Source organism: Pollicipes pollicipes, unplaced genomic scaffold (assembly GCF_011947565.3).
Source record: "Pollicipes pollicipes isolate AB1234 unplaced genomic scaffold, Ppol_2.1 Scaffold_4740;HRSCAF=5597_pilon_pilon_pilon, whole genome shotgun sequence".
NCBI lineage: Eukaryota > Metazoa > Arthropoda > Thecostraca > Pollicipedomorpha > Pollicipedidae > Pollicipes > Pollicipes pollicipes.
Window position 1 is genome coordinate 33,799,350 of NW_023596545.1, and position 19,013 is coordinate 33,818,362.

At 51.1% G+C, this 19,013-nt stretch overlaps 2 protein-coding genes across 2 annotated transcripts in view; both read left to right on the forward strand.

Annotated features, from left to right (window-relative positions):
• LOC119098248 (pleckstrin homology domain-containing family G member 7) overlaps positions 1-15,584 on the forward strand; it is a 53,571-nt gene extending 37,987 nt beyond the window's left edge. The window contains exons 9-10 of the mRNA XM_037221172.1: positions 15,270-15,341; positions 15,405-15,584. Of these exons, the coding sequence (XP_037077067.1) occupies positions 15,270-15,341; positions 15,405-15,584 (252 nt within the window). The remainder of the gene's footprint in view (positions 1-15,269; positions 15,342-15,404) is intronic.
• LOC119098614 (GDP-L-fucose synthase) overlaps positions 2,460-19,013 on the forward strand; it is a 49,027-nt gene continuing 32,473 nt past the window's right edge. The window contains exon 1 of the mRNA XM_037221587.1: positions 2,460-2,478. The gene's annotated coding sequence lies outside the window, so the exon portion shown is untranslated. The remainder of the gene's footprint in view (positions 2,479-19,013) is intronic.

Genomic DNA, 19,013 nt, shown 5'->3' on the forward strand with positions numbered 1-19,013 from the left:
CCGGTCCTGTGAGCTCACACTCCAGCCGCTGCTCACATAATGCCAGCTGCACCACCAGTGGCACATGGCCGGTCTAATGGAATCGCTCCCGGATTATTGCATTGAAAGCACTTAGCTCGATCGCATTATAACGCTCCCAGGGCCACGCAGCTCTGACTGAGTTGCAGATTATGAATATCACGGCACCGTGACTGGGCGTGAGCGTGGTCGGTATCTTTAATTACAGCATGTACATCTCACGTCGAAGATAACGCCACGGATGTATTTAAAAGAGGCCCACGTGCTGTTTCCATGTTCATGTACAGCGGGCATCCTTGGGGCATGCCATGGCTGAGAGTTATTGCCATCACCTAGCAAAGGTCGGATCGAAAAGTAAACCTTTTTCACGTGAGCTGGAGCCTGGATCTTTGGACTTCTCAACGTTTCTGACGTAACTCTGTTGGGCTGGAAAACGATAGTTGCAGGCCACAAGATGTCGCGATCTGAACTTATCCCTGCCTCTGACTCACTGTAGGAAGTTACGGTTATTTTCGAAAAGTTTGAGCACAAACACAAGGTTAAAATCTTGGCTTGAGGCGACGAAACAGCGGAGAATGGAAATCGTTCCTGCGTGTGTCCAGTTTTGTAACTGCAAAAAAAATATTTTTGGGAAATGGCGAGGATCACCCAAATCTCAAAAATGACCGCCTTAACACACTGGCAAGACAGCGTGCTGTTGCCGTCAGCGGCGGTCTGGAGCGTTGGCGCTCTGCGGGATCCGCACGTCCCAGATTGTTCGAGACTTATCTTTATACCCTGCGGTATACTACAAGAATCGGACACGTTTACACGCATTGGAATCCATCATAAACAAGAGGCTATATTGGCGAATAACGGAACGACAACTGAAACGAGATACGAGTACGCAATGCGCCGAATTTGGCAAGGAACATTGCGATCATGCGCGGCACATCCTAGCTTGCATTTTTTCTAGACCGAATAATTGTTCGACTTACTATCCGCCATTAGCAGTGCAAACGCGAATACTCAGAACAAGCATTTCATCATTATTAACGAATCGCCTCAAATCACCCTTGCAATGGTCACTTTGCTACTTACAACTTCCTTCTGGACTTGCGAGCAAGGCCGGTCGGCTAGAGCAGCGTTGGCGCCACTAGTGACCTGAAGGCAGCGCGGGTGCGCATGCCCACACACCACACATTCGCAGAGATCTATGTCTGATCGTGACAGTCATGCAGCTTTGGGGGAACCGCTGAGGTGCGCCTTTCGTGCAGTGCGAACACAGTGTTATAGCACCACTCAGCACGTTCTAGTTTTGAGCCGCATGGAACTGAAAACAAACATTCATCACTTTGCTGGGTCAAGCGGTGGAACTAAGTAAGTTGTGACCGTTAATCTTGGGAGGTCTGTTGTCAAAATGAAGTTTCTTTCCTGTGAAATGAAGGCTTCCAATGAAGCGGGACGTGCCACAGTAGGTAAAATATTCTCTGAGAGGGGAGCGACTGTGCCAGATTCAGTCAGAAACGGCGTTAAAAGAAGCTTAGACCAGGTACGACTGCGCTGCCACACGACATACGACTCTCACGGCAAATCAGCACCGACCCAAGTCAATCTGATCCCGCAAAGTTCTGATCACCAACGCGTTAACTCTGGCACGCGCCACGAGGCGCGCGGCCGGGCCGGCTCGCTGGATTGGCCGGGCGCGGCGGCTGTACGGCTGGACCCTCTCTGTCGACAGAAGTCGTCCATCACCGACGGCTGGAGCGGCCCACCACTGCCGCGGCTCTGCTTACCACGAGGCTGCCGTCCGCTACGTCGTCCACAAGCAGCCGCTGTCGCTCGATCGCTTCTTCCTGCACAACAATTGTCGGCCAGGTCAGGTCGGGCCGCAGAGTGGCAGCCCCCCCGGCTGCTCCTCGGGCGGGCCGGCTCGCGTTGCGCCAGTGTGGATTTCGGAGTGCCCGGGACATTTTTGAAAGCGCTGAAGTGGGGGGTGGGACTCGGCCGTTTTTATTCGCATTGAGTTGCTGTCCCGAGTGCCGTTTGGTTGAACTTTGCCACGCCGACGCTGTGCAAAATGAAATTAGAGCACGTATATAAGACACTAAAGTGAAAATTTCAGGGAATCAAAGTTTGTTTTCCGTGTTTTCATTTAGGTTTTTCCCTTTCGATTTTTGTGCCAGTGGTCTTTTCCCACAACTCTAACAAGCTTTCCTCAGTACGGGATTGTAGCATCAGACGCAGTTGAAACTGAAGTCTGCAAGACGCCATTTTAAACCCCCTTTGTTCTTGTTGCTGGATGTCCTTGTTCAGCACCATACACAGATGACGTGACGATGATGACGATGACGATGACGAACTTGTTTTTCAGGATGTGACGGCGAGCCGTCTGGAAGGCGCTTTCGTCGTTGTTCATTTGAATCGTTCCAGCAGATTGCGGCAGTCTTCACGCTTCTGGCACAGTCGGAGCAGGTCAAGGTATGTGTTGCATATGGTGTGCATTCCTCCTGTGCAATATGAGCGCTTTCATGAAGAAAAATGCAGATTTGGCCGTTGTGGCAGTGGTTACGACTCGCAATGCAATGTCATAATTTTCAACATTACATAAGTGCCCCATTGGACCCATTTGATGGGATCCATTACCGGATGCAATGAAGGACTACTGAAATCTTGCCACATCAACTTCTCTCAGTGTTTCCACCCTTGCGCGTGTCTGTCCACAGAAACCACAAATTGTTGCAAATAAGGCAAGGATCCGCTGCAAACACGGAATGATTCTCTGCTCTGTAGTCGGTATTATCATCTCAATGAACACGAACGGCATTGGTTAAGATCTTGGACTTATCTCTCGCATCGATTGAACTGATCGCGGCAAGTGATATTGCCACGTTTTTAAAATACTTAGTCCGAAACTTGTGACGGATGAATTTCTGTAATCTCCGCCCACGCTTAGCATTCCTTATTGCGTTTGGCCTTCCCCGCCCTTCCTGCCTCAACATATCTCGATATTCTGGATCAAAGACAGAATCTTGATGCGAAAATGCAACGTACCGCAATGCTCGGCACGGCTGTCCATGTTCTACCCTCTAACGTCACCTGACTTTTTGTGCGGCCGCTGCCGCTGGTCACATGCCATCCCAGAAGTGGCAAATAACGAGCGTCCTTAGCGACTCGAACTCATCTCACCACGGATGACTGAATCGGAAGGAAGTCTCTCTAACCACCTGACTGATGGGGACTAGAGACGCAAGTTTGTCGGACATATCAGCCCACAGCCCAGCCGGCCCCGCCTTACTTCTGATGCAGTCCTCAAGAGCCCGCTAGGCTGCAGTACTGATCCGCCATTAACCCGCAAGTACTGATTTATTGCAACATAGATTTTGTTCTTTCATCTTAATTTTAGGCCTATGCATCAAAGCGTACATCAAATGTCATGTAAGCGTCATTTAATGCATGACATTGTTTGACAAACGCCGGTGATGCTTCTCAAAGAGCGAGAACCTAAATACCTGCAAAATATAATTTATAATGCGCCAAAGTAGATCTTGAACACCGTGATAGCAGTTTTCAACTACACGTGAGAAGCAAAAGAATGGAATTGAAATATGTCTGTCACCAAAATGCTCAAAAGATTGGTTCCAAACACAAGACCCCTTTACATGATCTCAATAAACTACAGACCATTTATTCTAAACCTTGCACGCGTCAATTGATAGCTTTGCACTGACAGTGTAAACTATACTGAATGTTTCGAGCCATGAGAAGTGTCAGTTCATTACAATGCACCTGCATCAGCTCAGTCATCATTCGACTGCATCACAATTGTCACAATGTCAAATTTCTTATTGGAGAACCAGAGGCAACCTTATATATGATGTTTGCTGCCCTCGGGTGGATACATTATGCAACCACACCATACAAAAACCAAATGGTAGCTTTGAAATGATCCACGTTTCCTCCCATCACCATCACGTTCCAGCTCACGACCATCGCTGCGTGGTTTGTGTTATGCTACATGAAAGTCATGTGAAAGCAAGGATGGCAATGATATTTTATCCACAAGTATTTGTCCCTCCAGTGGCTTAATTGCCATTTAGCAATGCCATCAAAATATGTGGCATATTGTTGCATGCTGCTGAAAAGCTTCTATGAAAACAAACAAAATTTGTTGTGATAATTTCCAGGAGCATTTTCTACAGTTTATGAAACCTGCAGGCTGCCACATTTGATTTTTATCGAATGTTGCATTGGCGTCATTTGTTGAGATGAGTTTTTGTTTACTTAGAACTACATGCAGACACAATATCGAAGAAAACAAATCAGACGGAATAAAAGCCTTCGCGCCAAAAATTGAAAATAGCAACAATCGCAGCAAGGGAAACCGTATCGTGTAAGCGCCCTGTAGTCGTTGTCGCAAATTGCTTTTCTGCGGAGAAGCTAAACAAACTCTATCAAACTCGAACAAACTCTACTTTTTCAGTTTCGACAACTGTCTCACATTTGATACGCCAATAACTGCTGGCTGTATTGACAAGCTAGTAAAGCTAGGGCAACGAAACGCTCACAGTTTTATATGCATTTCACTTATCATGGATATGGATTGTGATTTGTGAGATATTGTTTTGTGTAAACTAAGAAAGGCTGAGTGCGCCACATCCTCACAAGAGTAGGCGAGTGCAGTGTGTACTGTATTTATATTGAGGACCCACCTAACTATCGCTCAATGAAATCAGGCTACAGCTTTGAAAATTTGGCTTGCTATTCTTAAACTCTTTAATGAGACGTTTGCTTGAAGCTGTGGAATTTGTACAACCTGATTTACTGGTGTGTTATATCTGTCACTGATTTTCTGCCACTGGTGCACTTGCCGTAAAAATATGCTTCTTTCATGATTGCTTTGTATTTTGCGGCACGCTTTGGTTTTGAGATAATTTTAGAACTTAAGAAATAGCTAAAGATGCATTCGTTTGTGCGCTAAAATTTTTGATCCGCAAAAACCCGCCAAGTCTGGCGCATAACCCAGCCAAAAACCCGCGGGTTCACGCACGTCAGAAATTCGGCGGACTTGCGGGCCGAAAAGTTATATCTCTAATCGGGACGGCGATTTTCTGCAACAGCATCAAATTCATGATTGTGTCCGACATGTTCCAGTCACATTAGGCTTATTCCCTCTGCAACAGTGTTTCTGTTAGGTGTCGGCTCAATTGCATTCAACCAGTTTAAAGGACCATCGCTCGTTCGGCCGCGGCCTGGTTTTCAAAATTGACAGATTTCAGATCTGTCAATTCTACTGGAATATATTCAATTGCTATGCTGGAGCGATCCAATTTTATTTAATCGCATGATCTAATCAACTTTTCTATCAGGGGTCGTGCGTTTAAGGAAATGGTGGTCTTATGTGAGGTCTTTTAGCAGCATGCATCCGGTTATTTTTGTCCGTTTTCTTGTCAACATTTGTCTTTACCGTTCCAATCAACTCGCTTTCAAAAAATGCTTAGGATGGCTCAGAATACTAGATTCCATAGACCGCCATCCGTACTTATATAATGTCGCCATCATCGGTGGCAAACAATTGCGGAAACTTGATTGCATCAAAATCCAAGGGCTTTGTTCGCCGGACCTAACCATTCGGCGGAGCTCCGTAAGCCGCAAGATCCTCGTCCCGTTTCCACTTCATCGAGTTGCCTTCTAGTTTCTCCTGACCCCAATTTTCAGCTTCAGCTCGTTCCTACCGCACTAAGCCTAGTCTCGGCCGGGTCTGTTGGAAATCGACGCCGCTGGCAGCTCCGACTCCCGGGCCGGGGGGGGGGGGAGCAGGCGGTGGTGTCCGAACCCCGTCGCATCGTTCCGCCCTGGCGACACGTGGCTGGCTGAGGTGACCTCCGAGCACAATCTGGGGTCATCAAGCGTGAGTTAAACGCATCGATCAGCGGCTGGCCGCCGCTTCGCGCGTGCTGAGCGCTGGGAGAGGGGGGGGGGGGAGGGGAGGATCTGGCGGCTGGAGAGGTCGGCGCAGAGGTCAGTCAGTCAGACGAGTCAGTCTCCTCGGCGGGCTAGCCGACCGGCCCGGGGCCGGCTGGGAGTGACCAGCGTTGCAGCCAGCTGTCCTCCTGAGCAGAGCAGTCGCGCGTCGCCTACATGCCAGTAGAAGAGGGCCCAGAACCAACCACTGGCCTCTCGAGGGGACAGCAGTGAGGCCGACCAATCCATCAGGGGGTGATCTTAGCGGCAACCCTGTTTCACCAATATTTTTCAGCATTCTCCACTCGTGCGCGCGCGTGTGAGCGAATAAAACTCCGGTCAAGGCCTTTGAATAAACTCCGGGCAATTTGTCTTCGATCAGTAGAAGCATCTGCAGCGGTCCCTCATCCATTGTGCGACTGGCGTAGTCCTGTATCAGTTCAGTGAACATCTTTGCTGGGACGTTGACATGCTTTGCATTAAGACGAAGGCCACCGCGGCTTCCGGAACCCAGAATAGGATGGTCATAAGTTTGGTTTTAGTCGTGGTCGGGCTAAGTCGGTTCCTAGAATGCGAAATGGGTCTGGAATTGGGTGCCAATCATATTCAAAATCTGGGTGTTTGGTAGCATTTCAGGAGTTTTAGCCGCCCGATGAAATATGCAACCGGGCGCTTTATTCCGTGGACTTCACCCAAATCCTCTCAACGCACCAGATTCTTCGTGGCTGCACAAACCGAAGTCACCGCCTCGTCAATGGGGCACTGCAGAGGGTGCAGCAGGGCCCTCTCTAGGCCGTCAACGTGGCGCCACCTGTCGGCGACCCAGCGTATTTCGCCGGGGTGTGGTAGAGGGCCGGGTCAGTGGTTGCAGCACCCTCCGCATCGGCGACCTCACGCCAATACAGCGTGTGGACCAGCGCCGTGAAGTTGCAAGATGTGTGTAGAAGCCCTGTGCTGACCTGATGACAGCCATCTGGAATGCTCTCTCTTTAAAACGTGCCAAACCGAGGCATCCATGGCGTAGTATGGTGCGTCGCGGCCGGCGCATCTGGTGCCGTTCATCGGCATTATCGATGACAGGTATTTTGTCAATACTAAGCTGACATAGGATCTAGGTAGGCGTTGACAGCATGACAGGGTGGTCCTTGAGCTCTCGTGGGGAAAATAACTGACCTTCAGTACACAAGGATGTATGGGCTTAACGACATCATTAAGCAATCAATGGTGTACTTTGAGAGAAAACTTGACGTTTCAAAGTAGTGCTTATGTCCATAAGTGAACAATGTTAAGCAAAAAATATGTTTAGAACCAAAGGCGCTTAAAAACAAAATATTCCGAATCTGCGCAGAATGCCGATAACGTTTACACTGTCTGCACCTAATAAAAGAATATGACCTGTTCTTCAAAACGTCCCAGTTTGTGGTGTAACTTTGCAGATTGGGACGCGTCAAGGTTTCGTTCGCGACTTTAGGAGACTCGCTCGAAGTGTGGAGATAGCAGTTAGGATATGATACGAGATGGATGGGTGCAGAGGACGCCTCCATAATTACTGACCCGGCTTTCCAACACACCCCAGCGGAGTACGCCGAATCACTGGCGAAAGGTGCTGAGCTGGCGGCCGAAGCAAAGCGATTAGCCCTGCCGCGTCACCTATGGTATCTCACTGACGAGATGATGGCCCTCAGTACCCATCGTCACAACATATTAGACGAGATGCCCAAACACGCCGCAAAAAAGACGATGAGCCAGACCAAGAGACTAGAGTGTTCCATCAAACAAATAAATTATCAAGTCTTACCGAACACTTCGTGTTTGAACGTACTTAGTTGAACATGATTTGCCTTGAATGCCTTCTATTCGTACATTGTATGGCATAAAAGGGCATATTTTATGCTTAAAAGGCCCGGCTATGCTATTCCTGTTCGAAAACGTGGGTCATGCATCGGAAGTAATTTGATTCTGCCACCGCGCCCGGACAAACGCGGTGTGAATATTTGACGACCGGGACAATCGTGCATGCGATTTTCACACAGAGGCACTGCAAGCGAGGCATGAAACTCAAACGGCTGGCATGGCTGAGATGAACTGGACGTAGGCAGCAGCGCGTGCTCCTCCGTCTCCCGCCTGCCGCCCCGCGCGCCTCGCCAGGCGGAACGGCGGTGCGAGTTTTTGGCACGTGCGCAGGCCTCGTGCCTTCCATTCATAAGGCTTCGATCCTCAATGGGTCCTCCTCGGGCTAAAGAGGACTTCCAATGCATTATAATCCTGATTGCGTGTTAGTGCCTCGCAATCTAATACTGGGTGATATTGTGTGCATGTTCTAAGAACATTTGCAGTGACGATTTAATGTAATTTGCATGTTATGCGAAGTCACCTGTCGTTTCTCTCAAGCACAAGTGAATCAAACGTATCGATAAGGCACAAGTTGGAATGAATTAAGAGAAAAAGTCATAAGTTGAAAATGTAACCAAGCATTGGTCAGATCTCACGATTTCAGTAAGATATAGTTTCTCATATAACTGCTCGCAACGCAAATTTAGCGCGAATGTGTGAAATCAAAATAAGAATGAAATGCTCAACGTATCTAGTTTAGAGGGTCAAGGCAAATTATGCGTCCAAACGTTATGCAGCATTTTAGGTAAGTATATGTCTGTCCTTTGACATTGATCACTGGTATCTTGCCGGCCGCAAATAAGAGATACTTGACATAACCCCGGGACAATTATTAATTGACTTATTAATTGGACAGTTGGACGAATTGGACAGTTGGACAAATTGGACAATATGGGACAATTATTATCTTGACAATTATTGGCCATTTCTACATCGCGAATTCGATCAAGGGTAAGTTCTGTTCGGTATACTGCTTTCTTTTCAGGAGTTCTCTCGCAGGCCATTTGCGGACATAAAAAGTGAGAAGAGGGGAGGATGAAGAATGGGTAAAGAGTGGTATGGCGTACCGACCCGCGATGGGCCGGAAGGACCTGACGCATCCAAAATGACATGTGAGGGGAGCGTCCTCAAACGCTATCATGAGATTAGAGTCTTGATTCTGACAATAGTGGACCCCGAAAATATATCGAGAAGGTACTGGCTGTATGATGTTATCAAGCAAACATTGGTGATACTGCCGAACTGGACGTTTTAAGCTCCACTCCTGGTCACGGGCATCTGTTGGGTAAGAGATGATGGGCCGCTGACAGGCGTGAACAGCCGACAAGTCAGCTAGCAGCGCATGTCCGTAATACTTCGCGGAAAACGCCACTAAGATTTCAAAAAAAACGTTAAGTGATATCGGCAACCACTGGAGTACGAAGACTTAAGTGGATGTTGAGTTGCCGAAGCGAAAAGAGGAGTTGCCGAGGATGACCATGGCTGCTGGTTAAGTGAAAGTTTCATGACCTGTGGAGCGCTTTGCACAGGTTGACCTACGAATCAACAGCTTCCCAGTTAAAAAAGGTATATAGATGAACACCTTAGTGCTGAAGTCGGGTCTCGCTCGGACCTGGATTCGGCCCATAATAAAGTCTCCTGGAAAACCTGGAGTAGATTAATGTATGTGTTATCGCACACGATAAAAACCCGACGGCCGTCCCAGAGATCTAGCAAATCGAGAAGCTCCGGGCGAGCCTGAAAGCCGCTGCATTCAGCGCACCTGCCACGGAAATGATTGCAGAACAGGTTAAGAAAAAATCGGACCGAAATCGCTGAACGGTTTAAATGAATAAACCGAACAGACCACCCCATGCTGATCAGTCGAGTCTAGACCGATGCCCGACGCCTGGGCGATGGAGACCTTCTGTCGCTGCTGTAGCCAATACATGGACAGCAAAATGTGCAATATCTGCTGGTGTGCTGCTTGTGTTGTTCCGTAAGCAGCTTGGCGATAGAGAGAGAGAGAGAGAGAGAGAGAGAGAGAGAGAGAGAGAGAGAGAGAGAGAGAGAGAGAGAGAGAGAGAGGGAGAGAGAGGGGAGGGAGAGGGGGAGAAGAGAGAGAGAGAAAGAGGGGGGAGGGAGAGAGGGAGGGAGAAAGAGAGGGGGAGAGAGGGAGAGGGAGAGAGGGAGAAAGAAAGAGAGGGGGAGAGAGGGAGGGAGAGGGGGAGAGCTTGCAATTTCGTCCTACACTTTTATATCTGAGCCTCCTCTCGATCAACACTGTACGATATTGCCTTCCTTACCGGGTCTTCCTCGCCCCATCGATGCCACAGATAATATGCATACACTGAACCTATGATGGCCTTCCGTCGGCCCCGAAAATCTCAAGGTGGCCCAAGACTGGTGTTCGTTCACCCCGTCTAACGACAGGCTGGCCGGCTGCCTTTCCTGCCCACCTGGTGGCGCCGCCTCCCGTTGCTCGGCCCAGCAGTGAAGCAGCGGCGCCGAGCTCCGTTGGGCAGGGCGGCGTGCCCCGGCCGCGCCGGGTGGGGGTGGGGCAGGCGGGACCTTTGATCTGCTGCAGCCGCTCAGGCCTGTGAATGACGCAAAGCTGACCCGCTGAGCGGCTCATGCACCTGCTGAGAACAGCTGAGGTATTGATCAGAGCCCGGCGAATCCGCAGCGCGGTTAGTTGGCGAATCGGCCGCCAGGTGGCTCGCGCCCGGCGGTTAGCATAATCATGCTGCATTGAAGTGCTTGCGTTGAAACCGGAAAAGTAAGCTGGGCTGAGAGAGAAGATGAAAACACGGTTAGGCACTTTGTAGATTTGCATACCAGGAAGAGGATATTAGACCACCCGACACCGAGGCTCCAGGCGTGTCGTGAAAAAGTTCTGAAACGAGCGTTTATCCAACAACGGCAGTGTTGTACCTTACTCTTCGCCGACGTCAGTATCTGTCCGTGATGTCACACCAGCACTACAAACCTGCGTGATAACTGTGCAACACGCGGTCTGTGATCATAGGCACCAAGCGCCTGACGTCGACGGCACCGCTCCGCACGCCGTCACGAGACACGTGACGGTGTGCGTGTTCGCCGCATCGCTGTCGTCCCGGTGCTGGCCTCGGCCAGCGCTGTGTCGCCTCTCTCGCGACACGTTCTCCTAACGGCTGCCGCGCAGTTGGGCCTCCGTCGCACCGCCGCCTGGCCGTTGTTCGCTCGGATCAGCGTCAGCCGCATCGCTGACCCGACCGTTGTCAGCACGGATCAGCGCCGCTGCACCGCTGACCGCGTTGTCCGCACGGATCAGCGTCCGCCGCACCGCTGACCTGACCGTTGTGCGCACGGATCAGCGCCGCTGCACCGCTGACCGCATTGTCCGCACAGATCAGCGGTCGACGGTCGACTAGAGGCTCTAGTCTATAATTTAGACGTCTACAGCCGCAATACGTCAGACGTCGGACGTAACGTGTCTAGGACGTCTTTATTGCTAGAGACGGACGTCCCCCCCCCCCCGCACGGTGACGAGTGAACAGCGTCTCTGGGGCTCTTGCCGGCGGGGAACGGGGTGGCAGACCGGCCCATCTGGGTCCGAGTGGTGCAAAGTGGGAGCCGGAGTGGCGCAAAGCTCTCGCGAGCTGCGGCTGTTCCGGCTGTGCTGCTGAGTTGGGCGCTTTTCTCGCGATCTCGGGCAAGATTTGATGACGAAGACAATGGATTGAAGTACTGAAGGACGTCGCCTCAAGGAGGGAAAGCTTATCCGTTATCGATGTCGGACTCCGATGTGCGTAAAATGAGGATCAATGGTGTTTGGCGGAATATTATTTGTTCATGATGACAGTCGCATTTTATTTTGAAGCAGGCCTTATCGCGCGTTCGCGATCGGTATTCAACAATAAACCAACGCCAATGATTTTGAAACACCACATTTTGTTGGTCTGTGGAAAGTGGCGTTTTAAGGGGGGAGGGGGAGGCGCCATTTGGCCATGGTCCTTCCGATGGCTGCCGGGGAGTTTCTTGCCGGGAATGGTGACAGCTGGCCACAAGAGCGCCAGTGCAATGGTGCCGAATCGGTTGTCGTGGTTCTGACACATGCGGTCTCACCATGACACCGACGGCGGCGTATAAACGTACAATATCCTCCAGGGCTCTCCTGTGAGCATCAGGGGTGCCTCTGTGGCCTGAAAGTAGACTCTTCAGCCAGAAAGGACACCCACTTCCCTGATGTGGACATGCATCTCGAGACCTGAAGAAACACCCTCAGACTGGAACACTTGCTTTTCAGACATGAGGCCAGCCAGAGTTGTAAAGGCCATATTCTGAACGGAACATTTGAAAATTCTCCCCAAAACTTTTTGCGCTCTAAATGTGAAGAAGCACCCCATATATGAAAAAACAGTCATGAAACAAGATGGCAAAGCAAAGGAAAAAGCACATGAATGCACCCCTCGGGCCTAAAGGGGCACCCAGACCTGAACGCACGGAACAGTGGCCCGAAGGACACCTCCGTAGTTAACAATACGCCCGCTGGGCATGGAGAGCGTCTCTCATAGCCTGGAGTGGCAACCCTCAGGCCCCAAGGGTGCCCGTCTTTGTCGCAGTTCTTCGTCAAATATGCCCACGGACCTGAAAGAATGACCCATGCGTGGTGATGCGCCCCAAATAGCGAAGGGCGTCACAGTGTCTGGACAGGTGTGTTCATGGCGTGAAAGGGCGCCTTAGAAATGCCCCGGGCCGAGAAGCTGTGAAGACGCACTTGTTGCGCCGTGTTTTCCTTTGTCTCCTTTGCTCTAGAAGTGAATGACGATAAAAACAGGGATGAAATATCGGAAATTGTGCCTCAGGCTCAAAGAAAAGAGAAGGACCTGACTACGTCCTCTGGGATTCTCAAGGCGATCTTTCAACTTCGCTAATATTCCTTAATGAAAAACTTACGGTGAAGTGCGTTCCGAGGTGGTATTGGAAACAGTTCGCATCATATCGGAATCTGTACCACCTCTTAGCCAGAAAAGGGTTAATAGGGAAGCCGTCTTGAAAGCAATTAACGAGTTGTTCCCGTTTAAAGCCACCAGTAGATTGCCCGCCTCAGATTCGCCTACGTTCGTAATGGATGGCTAATTTGGCGTCTCCCGCCAGCTGTTTCCTTTGTAACGGATAGCGAGTTTAGTGGCGTAATAATGGTGTCTTTGATTAGTTTTAACCCAGGAACAAACGACACCTACTATGACTACGATACGAACTGAGGACATAGCTCGTCATTAGAGGCAGTAACAGTGCGGAAGTTCTATACGCCACTTTCTAACTTACGAGATAGTCGTGCAGTTAGGGGTCATTTTATTGATAACGCTGCTTCCAAGACATCAGGGATGTTCCTCTGGGCGTGGCACAAGTTCATCACAAGCTGAACTCCAAGCTGGGATCCGGAAACGTAAGGACTTTGAGGCAGAACGAGTTGCGCTCTCCGCGTTTTGCAGCGCTCTCTGTGGTTTGTTTTCTGCAAACGGGTGGGCCCAAAAAGGGAACAAAATTGGATGCCGAGTTTCGGCAAAACAAAAGCGAAAGCAAAACTGGACGAGTGGACTGCCTGAGTTCCGGCCTATCGATTGGCCATCTTAAGACAGTTCCTGCGAGGCTTTCAGAAAATATCCAGTAAGTACAGAGAACATACGAATTGTATGTTGTAAGACATGCTTGTAGGAACACGTTGAAAGACGTTTAAAAAGACATTTTGCAAGGTGCCGGCAGTGTGCTGATTTTGAAAGCGTTTGTCTTCCCCCTCTCTCCCTCAACCGCTGGCAAAATCATAAAACCTCACCCCATGTTATATATATATATATATATATATATATATATATATATATATATATATATATATATATTTACGTATGTATATTTACAAGATTGTGTGTTATATCTACACAGCATTCCAAGTGTAAAATATACAATATGTTTGTGCGACACGGTTTTTCATGATGATAAACTTTAAATCTCAACGAGGCATATTTCGCGCCTGCATGTTTCGAATGGCTAGTGGATGCTCTTTGGTTCGTTGACTCACGACGACCTCAGAGGTTCCGAGTTCCCGAAAGCTAAACAAGGCTGAAACATGTTGAATGGGACATTTGACAGGTCAACTCTGGCCATAGGGTCAAACTGGTAGTTGGTAGTTCGCTCATGTTATGTCAGGAACTATCCATGTTAAGGCGATGCGGAAAACGTTGTTGAATAGCTTTCGGGAGACTTTATCCGGTGGGTTCTAGCAGACATCGACGAATGTGACCTGCAAGGTGTCATGTCAGGTCAAAGGAGTAAAGGGGATTGTTGCATTGACCCGCCAGGATATACATATCAAGATGAACGCAGGCCATGTTGCAATGGGGAAAAAAGGTTTAGAGACGTTCCAGAGCTGTAAGATATTGACGTTAAGATCAAGTCATATGCCAGCCAAAAAATCAAATCTGGTCACAAAGGTCGATGTTTACTTTGCTTGACATTTGATGGCCTGACGTTGAAAAATCATTAAGAGTAATAGTAATGCATATCATGGTGATAACGTGGAAAGGCTCAGTCTAGACAATCTAGGGGATGCATTTCCTGTGAGAACTAAGTGCTATTGGGGACGTTTTAGCCAAATGTCTCCGATATGACTCCGAGAAAAGGAAGTCATAATTCATCAAACGTCAAGGTCAGAAGGCTTAACTATCAAGACGTGTGTAAGAATGACGCAAACTCGGCAATCAAAAATAGCAGCGCCTTGCTCCATACGCCCCGAAAGGAAACCCAAGGGTCCTCCGGGCCCCTACCCCTCCCCATCAACTCATAGAGCAGAGGTTAACGGGTCCCGCATTTCGTTGCTTATCTTACGTGGATGGAATAAGTATTCTGACTATCGTCCTTGTCTGGTGTTTTGGTACGTCCACAACGATTTGGCTTGTAAACTCTCTGACCGTCGTCAGGTTTTATGGAATCCTGAAAAGGATTGGATGATTATGGCTGACGATATTCTCAGGGCCTCGCAATACGTGATGACGGCCGGAGGTTTACCTGGCCGAAACGTTTTTACATTCTTATAAACCAGACAAGGATGACAGGTCGAATATTTGTTCCATCCGTGGTGTTTTTATTGTTTTTATTAATATTAACTATTTCTCGTCTCAACCCTTTCGTAAAACTCATATCGTGCATGTTTTTTGTTCCTCGCAGAGCGAACACATTCGCCCGATTTGCCCTGGATCACCAGTTCTGTAATGCTCAGCAGCATTACGATGTTCAGAAAATGCTAATGTTGATCTAAGCGCAATAATTTCTATCGTATTCATCCTTGGAGCAGTACACACAGCGCTCGCCAGCTAACGAGTTGGGCTTAGACGACATTACCGGCGTCCCGCCACACCGGCTGGGCCCACTGAACCGACCCTGCTGTCTGCCGGCAGACCATGTGGATCAACAAGCTGCGCGAGGCCCAGGAGAAGTGGAAGCGCACGCTGCAGAACACGGTGTTCCGGGCGACGACGCCGGAGCCGCGGCTGCGCACGCAGCCCGCCGCGCCGCGCCCCTGACCCGGGCAGGAGTGGGAAGGCGCGCTGCTACCGTTGCTGACCCTGACGGAGGAGCTGCGCACCTCGAACATGCCGCCGGCGGCGCTGACCGAGGATGCCATTCTTCCGGCTCTGTCCCCGCTCAGCGTTGACCCGAGTCGGGTCAAGGACGGCTTGGGGCCCATCTGCTCCTCTTCGCTAAGGGCATAGTGGCCGGGCGTGAGGACGCTTTCACGAGGCTCGCCCCCGGACATGGATTCCCTGACCTTGGGTCATTCAGCTTCAACCATCAATCGCTGTGGCGCCGCAACCGCCTAGCCTACACCCCGGCCTGTCGCAGAAACCACCGCTCCACGAACCGCATACCGACGCGCCTCCCGGCTCCCACGTCCCCGTCTTCGAGCGTGGCATGGCGAGGCGCCGCCCTTTCCGACGCGCCGCTGGCAGAACGGCGCGACGTCACGGCCGGCGTGGAGCCGCGCCGGCTGGGACCACGCGGCGCGCGCTCAGTACAATGTCCGCACGATGTGCCGCCGATGTACCCGACCCGTGTGTCTGCTGGTGTCGCGCGCCCGCCGCCGCCGGCGCTGCGTCGGGCGCCGGCCGGGCCGTGATGTCAGCTGCTTGGCGACCGTCGCCACCCTGCCCGGCCTCCTCCCGCGCGGCGACCGGCGCCGGCAGGGAGGACGGCGGCGTCGTCGGCGCCTGGCGGCCCCCGCCAGGTGCCCCTCACTTCTTCCACGTGTCTCGCTGCTGGGGGCGGGGACTTCGGTGGCGCGCGCGGTCGTCCAGATGTCTGGCGGTGTGATGTCGGGCCGGCGCTCCGTGCTCCGGGATGGCGCGCAGCGCTGGCGCTGGAGGCAACCGTTCGCGATCGTTATCGGTAGAAGTAGAGTTGCCGTACTCCGTCTGAGACAGCCGGGCGTGTATCATCAGTGTCTTATGTCGGGCCCAGTTTGCCGCCAGTCTGCCCGACGCTATGTGCCGAGACGGTTGGCCCGTGGTAGGGGTTCGCTGTAATGCTGTCTAGCCGAGCGCATGCTTTGCGCATGGAGTGGTGCACAAGTTACAACCGCGATTAGACGAAACGAGCAAAAGCGGGCGAGCAATATGTCCAGCTACCGATAGTAGACCTTCCCGAAGACTGCGCGTCTCTATCAACATTATACCGTGCACTCTTGGCTTCAGTCTCAGACTCGAATAAAATGCAATCGATAAGCCGCAAAGGCACTATATTTCGACTGGTATGTCCTCTTCAGGCGAATTTGGAAATTGAAAAACTCTACAGCCGCGGTTTATTACAAATTGATGAACCCGCTGTGAACTCTTGCCCTAAAACTCACCTGAAGAGGGCATTTCTGCCGAAATGCGGTAAATTTTGCGGCTTTTTTATTGTATTTTATTCGAGTTTGAGACTGAAGTCAAGAGTGAACCGTATAATAATACGAATGGCCGGACCGGGAGCGGGGCCGACCGTGACCGCAGACGTCTCCAAGACGTCACGTGATCTCGATGGGTCCCCGATTCTCACCGTCCTGGGTCGGTCCTGGCTACGCCACCACGTGTAGGGCCGACGGTGATGATCCATCGCGCTCAGCGGAGTCAGCGAGCGAGGTTAGCGGCCCCAGTGGAGTTAGAGAGTGGGGTTAGCGGGCTCTAGCGGAGTTCGCGAGCGAGCTCAGCGGGCTCTAGCGGGGTTCGCGAGCGAGATCGGTGGGCTCTAGCGGAGTTCGCGAGCGAGCTCAGCGGGCTCTATTGGAGTTCGCGAGCGATGTTAGCGGGCTCCAGTGGAGTTCGAGGGCGAGCTCAGCGGGCTCTAGCGAAGTTCGCGAGCGGTGTCAGCGGGCCCTAGAGACCGGAACCGCCCGGTTCGCGCGCTTCCCGAGGAGCTGCGGCTGGACCCTGCGCTTGGTTGTCCCGACTGCCAAACTGGGAGGGTGTCGCATGTTCCTTCCTGTTCCCTGACGCCGAGCAGCGCGGGGTGTGTGTCGTGAGGGCTTCAGGCGCACTGCAGAGGTGAGAGGCCCGCTACCGCTGGCCAGAGCTGAGTATTTTCGATGCGTAGTCCCGGCGAATGCAGGTTCATATCGTTCGACGTTAGGATGGGGAGACGAGACGCTTTCTGAAGACTTCTGAAGACTTATTGACGTGCTGATGAATGTCTGGTTTTTATATGTTTGTCGCAACTATCATTGGTCAATAAATGTTTATATCATGTTGCTAGCACAGGTGTCTGGTGCTGACGTCTGGCTGCCGAACGATGAATGACGATCCGATGAGAACAGATCACGGAAAGAAGTCTCCAGGCTGGTTAGCCTCTGTCTCTTAAATCATCATCACTACCACCGCAGTAGCACTCTCCTTGAGGACTTTCCAATTGCTTCTCCTTGGAACACTCCTTGGCGCGGGTTTCCCCCTCTCCTAGAAGGAGATAACAGCCTCAATGACATTTTTCTCGGAGACCGATAATAAGCTCGCCGTTATCGGCGTTATCCGCGGCCATTTGAGGGATTCACCCAAGGCAAACTAGAGGACTAACGACCAGCGTGCACGGATTCTTTGAAGGCCTGTCTTTGAAGCTCTCTGAAACTTTGAATGTCTGTCCTCTCTGTTCTCGCTGTGAGACTTTCACAAGCTAGAATTGTCCAGCTGAAAGCATGTAACATGCAGCAAACTGGCGCTTATAGTTCGTTGAGCCTAACGAGCGATTGAAGTCATCCCAATTTGCACACCTGTGCTGTCCAGATGCGCGATGCGGTTCCCTGAACCTATGCGGACTAGATCATCACCAGTACGAGTTCAGGAGCTCTAAATCAACATCACTTGAGGTCGCCTTCTCCCCTCTGGACTTTTCTCTTCATAACCATTTTGTATATTAAAGAACCCGTTTATATCCGTACTTTCTCGCCTTGTCTTATTCTCTCATCCGTTCGATTTCCCTCGGTGCCCGCCCTTTCTGTCAAGATGACAGGCAGATGACGCCATATATCGTCAGCAGCTGAGTGTGTCGTAAAATTCAAATTACACACACGCGCGGGAGTGCACCCACACCCACACGCACGTACGCACGCACGCACGCACGCGCGCGCGCACGCACGCACGCGCGCACGCACGCACGCACGCACGCACAGGCACAGGCACAGGCAGACGCACACGCACACGCACACGCACACGCACACGCACACGCACACGCACACGTACACTCCCTTTCCCTGATTTAAACCACCGGCATGACTTGAGCAGTTACCTGAATTTGAAATGAGTACGGATCCGACCGGAGCAAGGATGTCACACAGCGGCACGGCTTCGACTGGTATGTAACTCACATCAAGTTGAAAGTGACTGCAAGATCGGCTTGGACCAGGACGATACCATGAATGACGCTGACCGTCGTTGCATGAATGACGTCCTCCGTCCCAATCCCCCATTGGACATTGGTACGTGTTGCTCTAGGGACCGGTCAAGACAAGGCGCAGCCAACCAAATAGCCGCTCGTACACGCAAAAAGTGCGCGACGACGCTCATTTCGGCGCCGCCGCCGGGCCGACAGCTCTTCCAGACTCAGCCAATACTACTCAACGTCAGTGCGTGTGTGTTCTGGACGGTCAGTCACAGGTCGGTCGGCCCTGCGCGTTGACT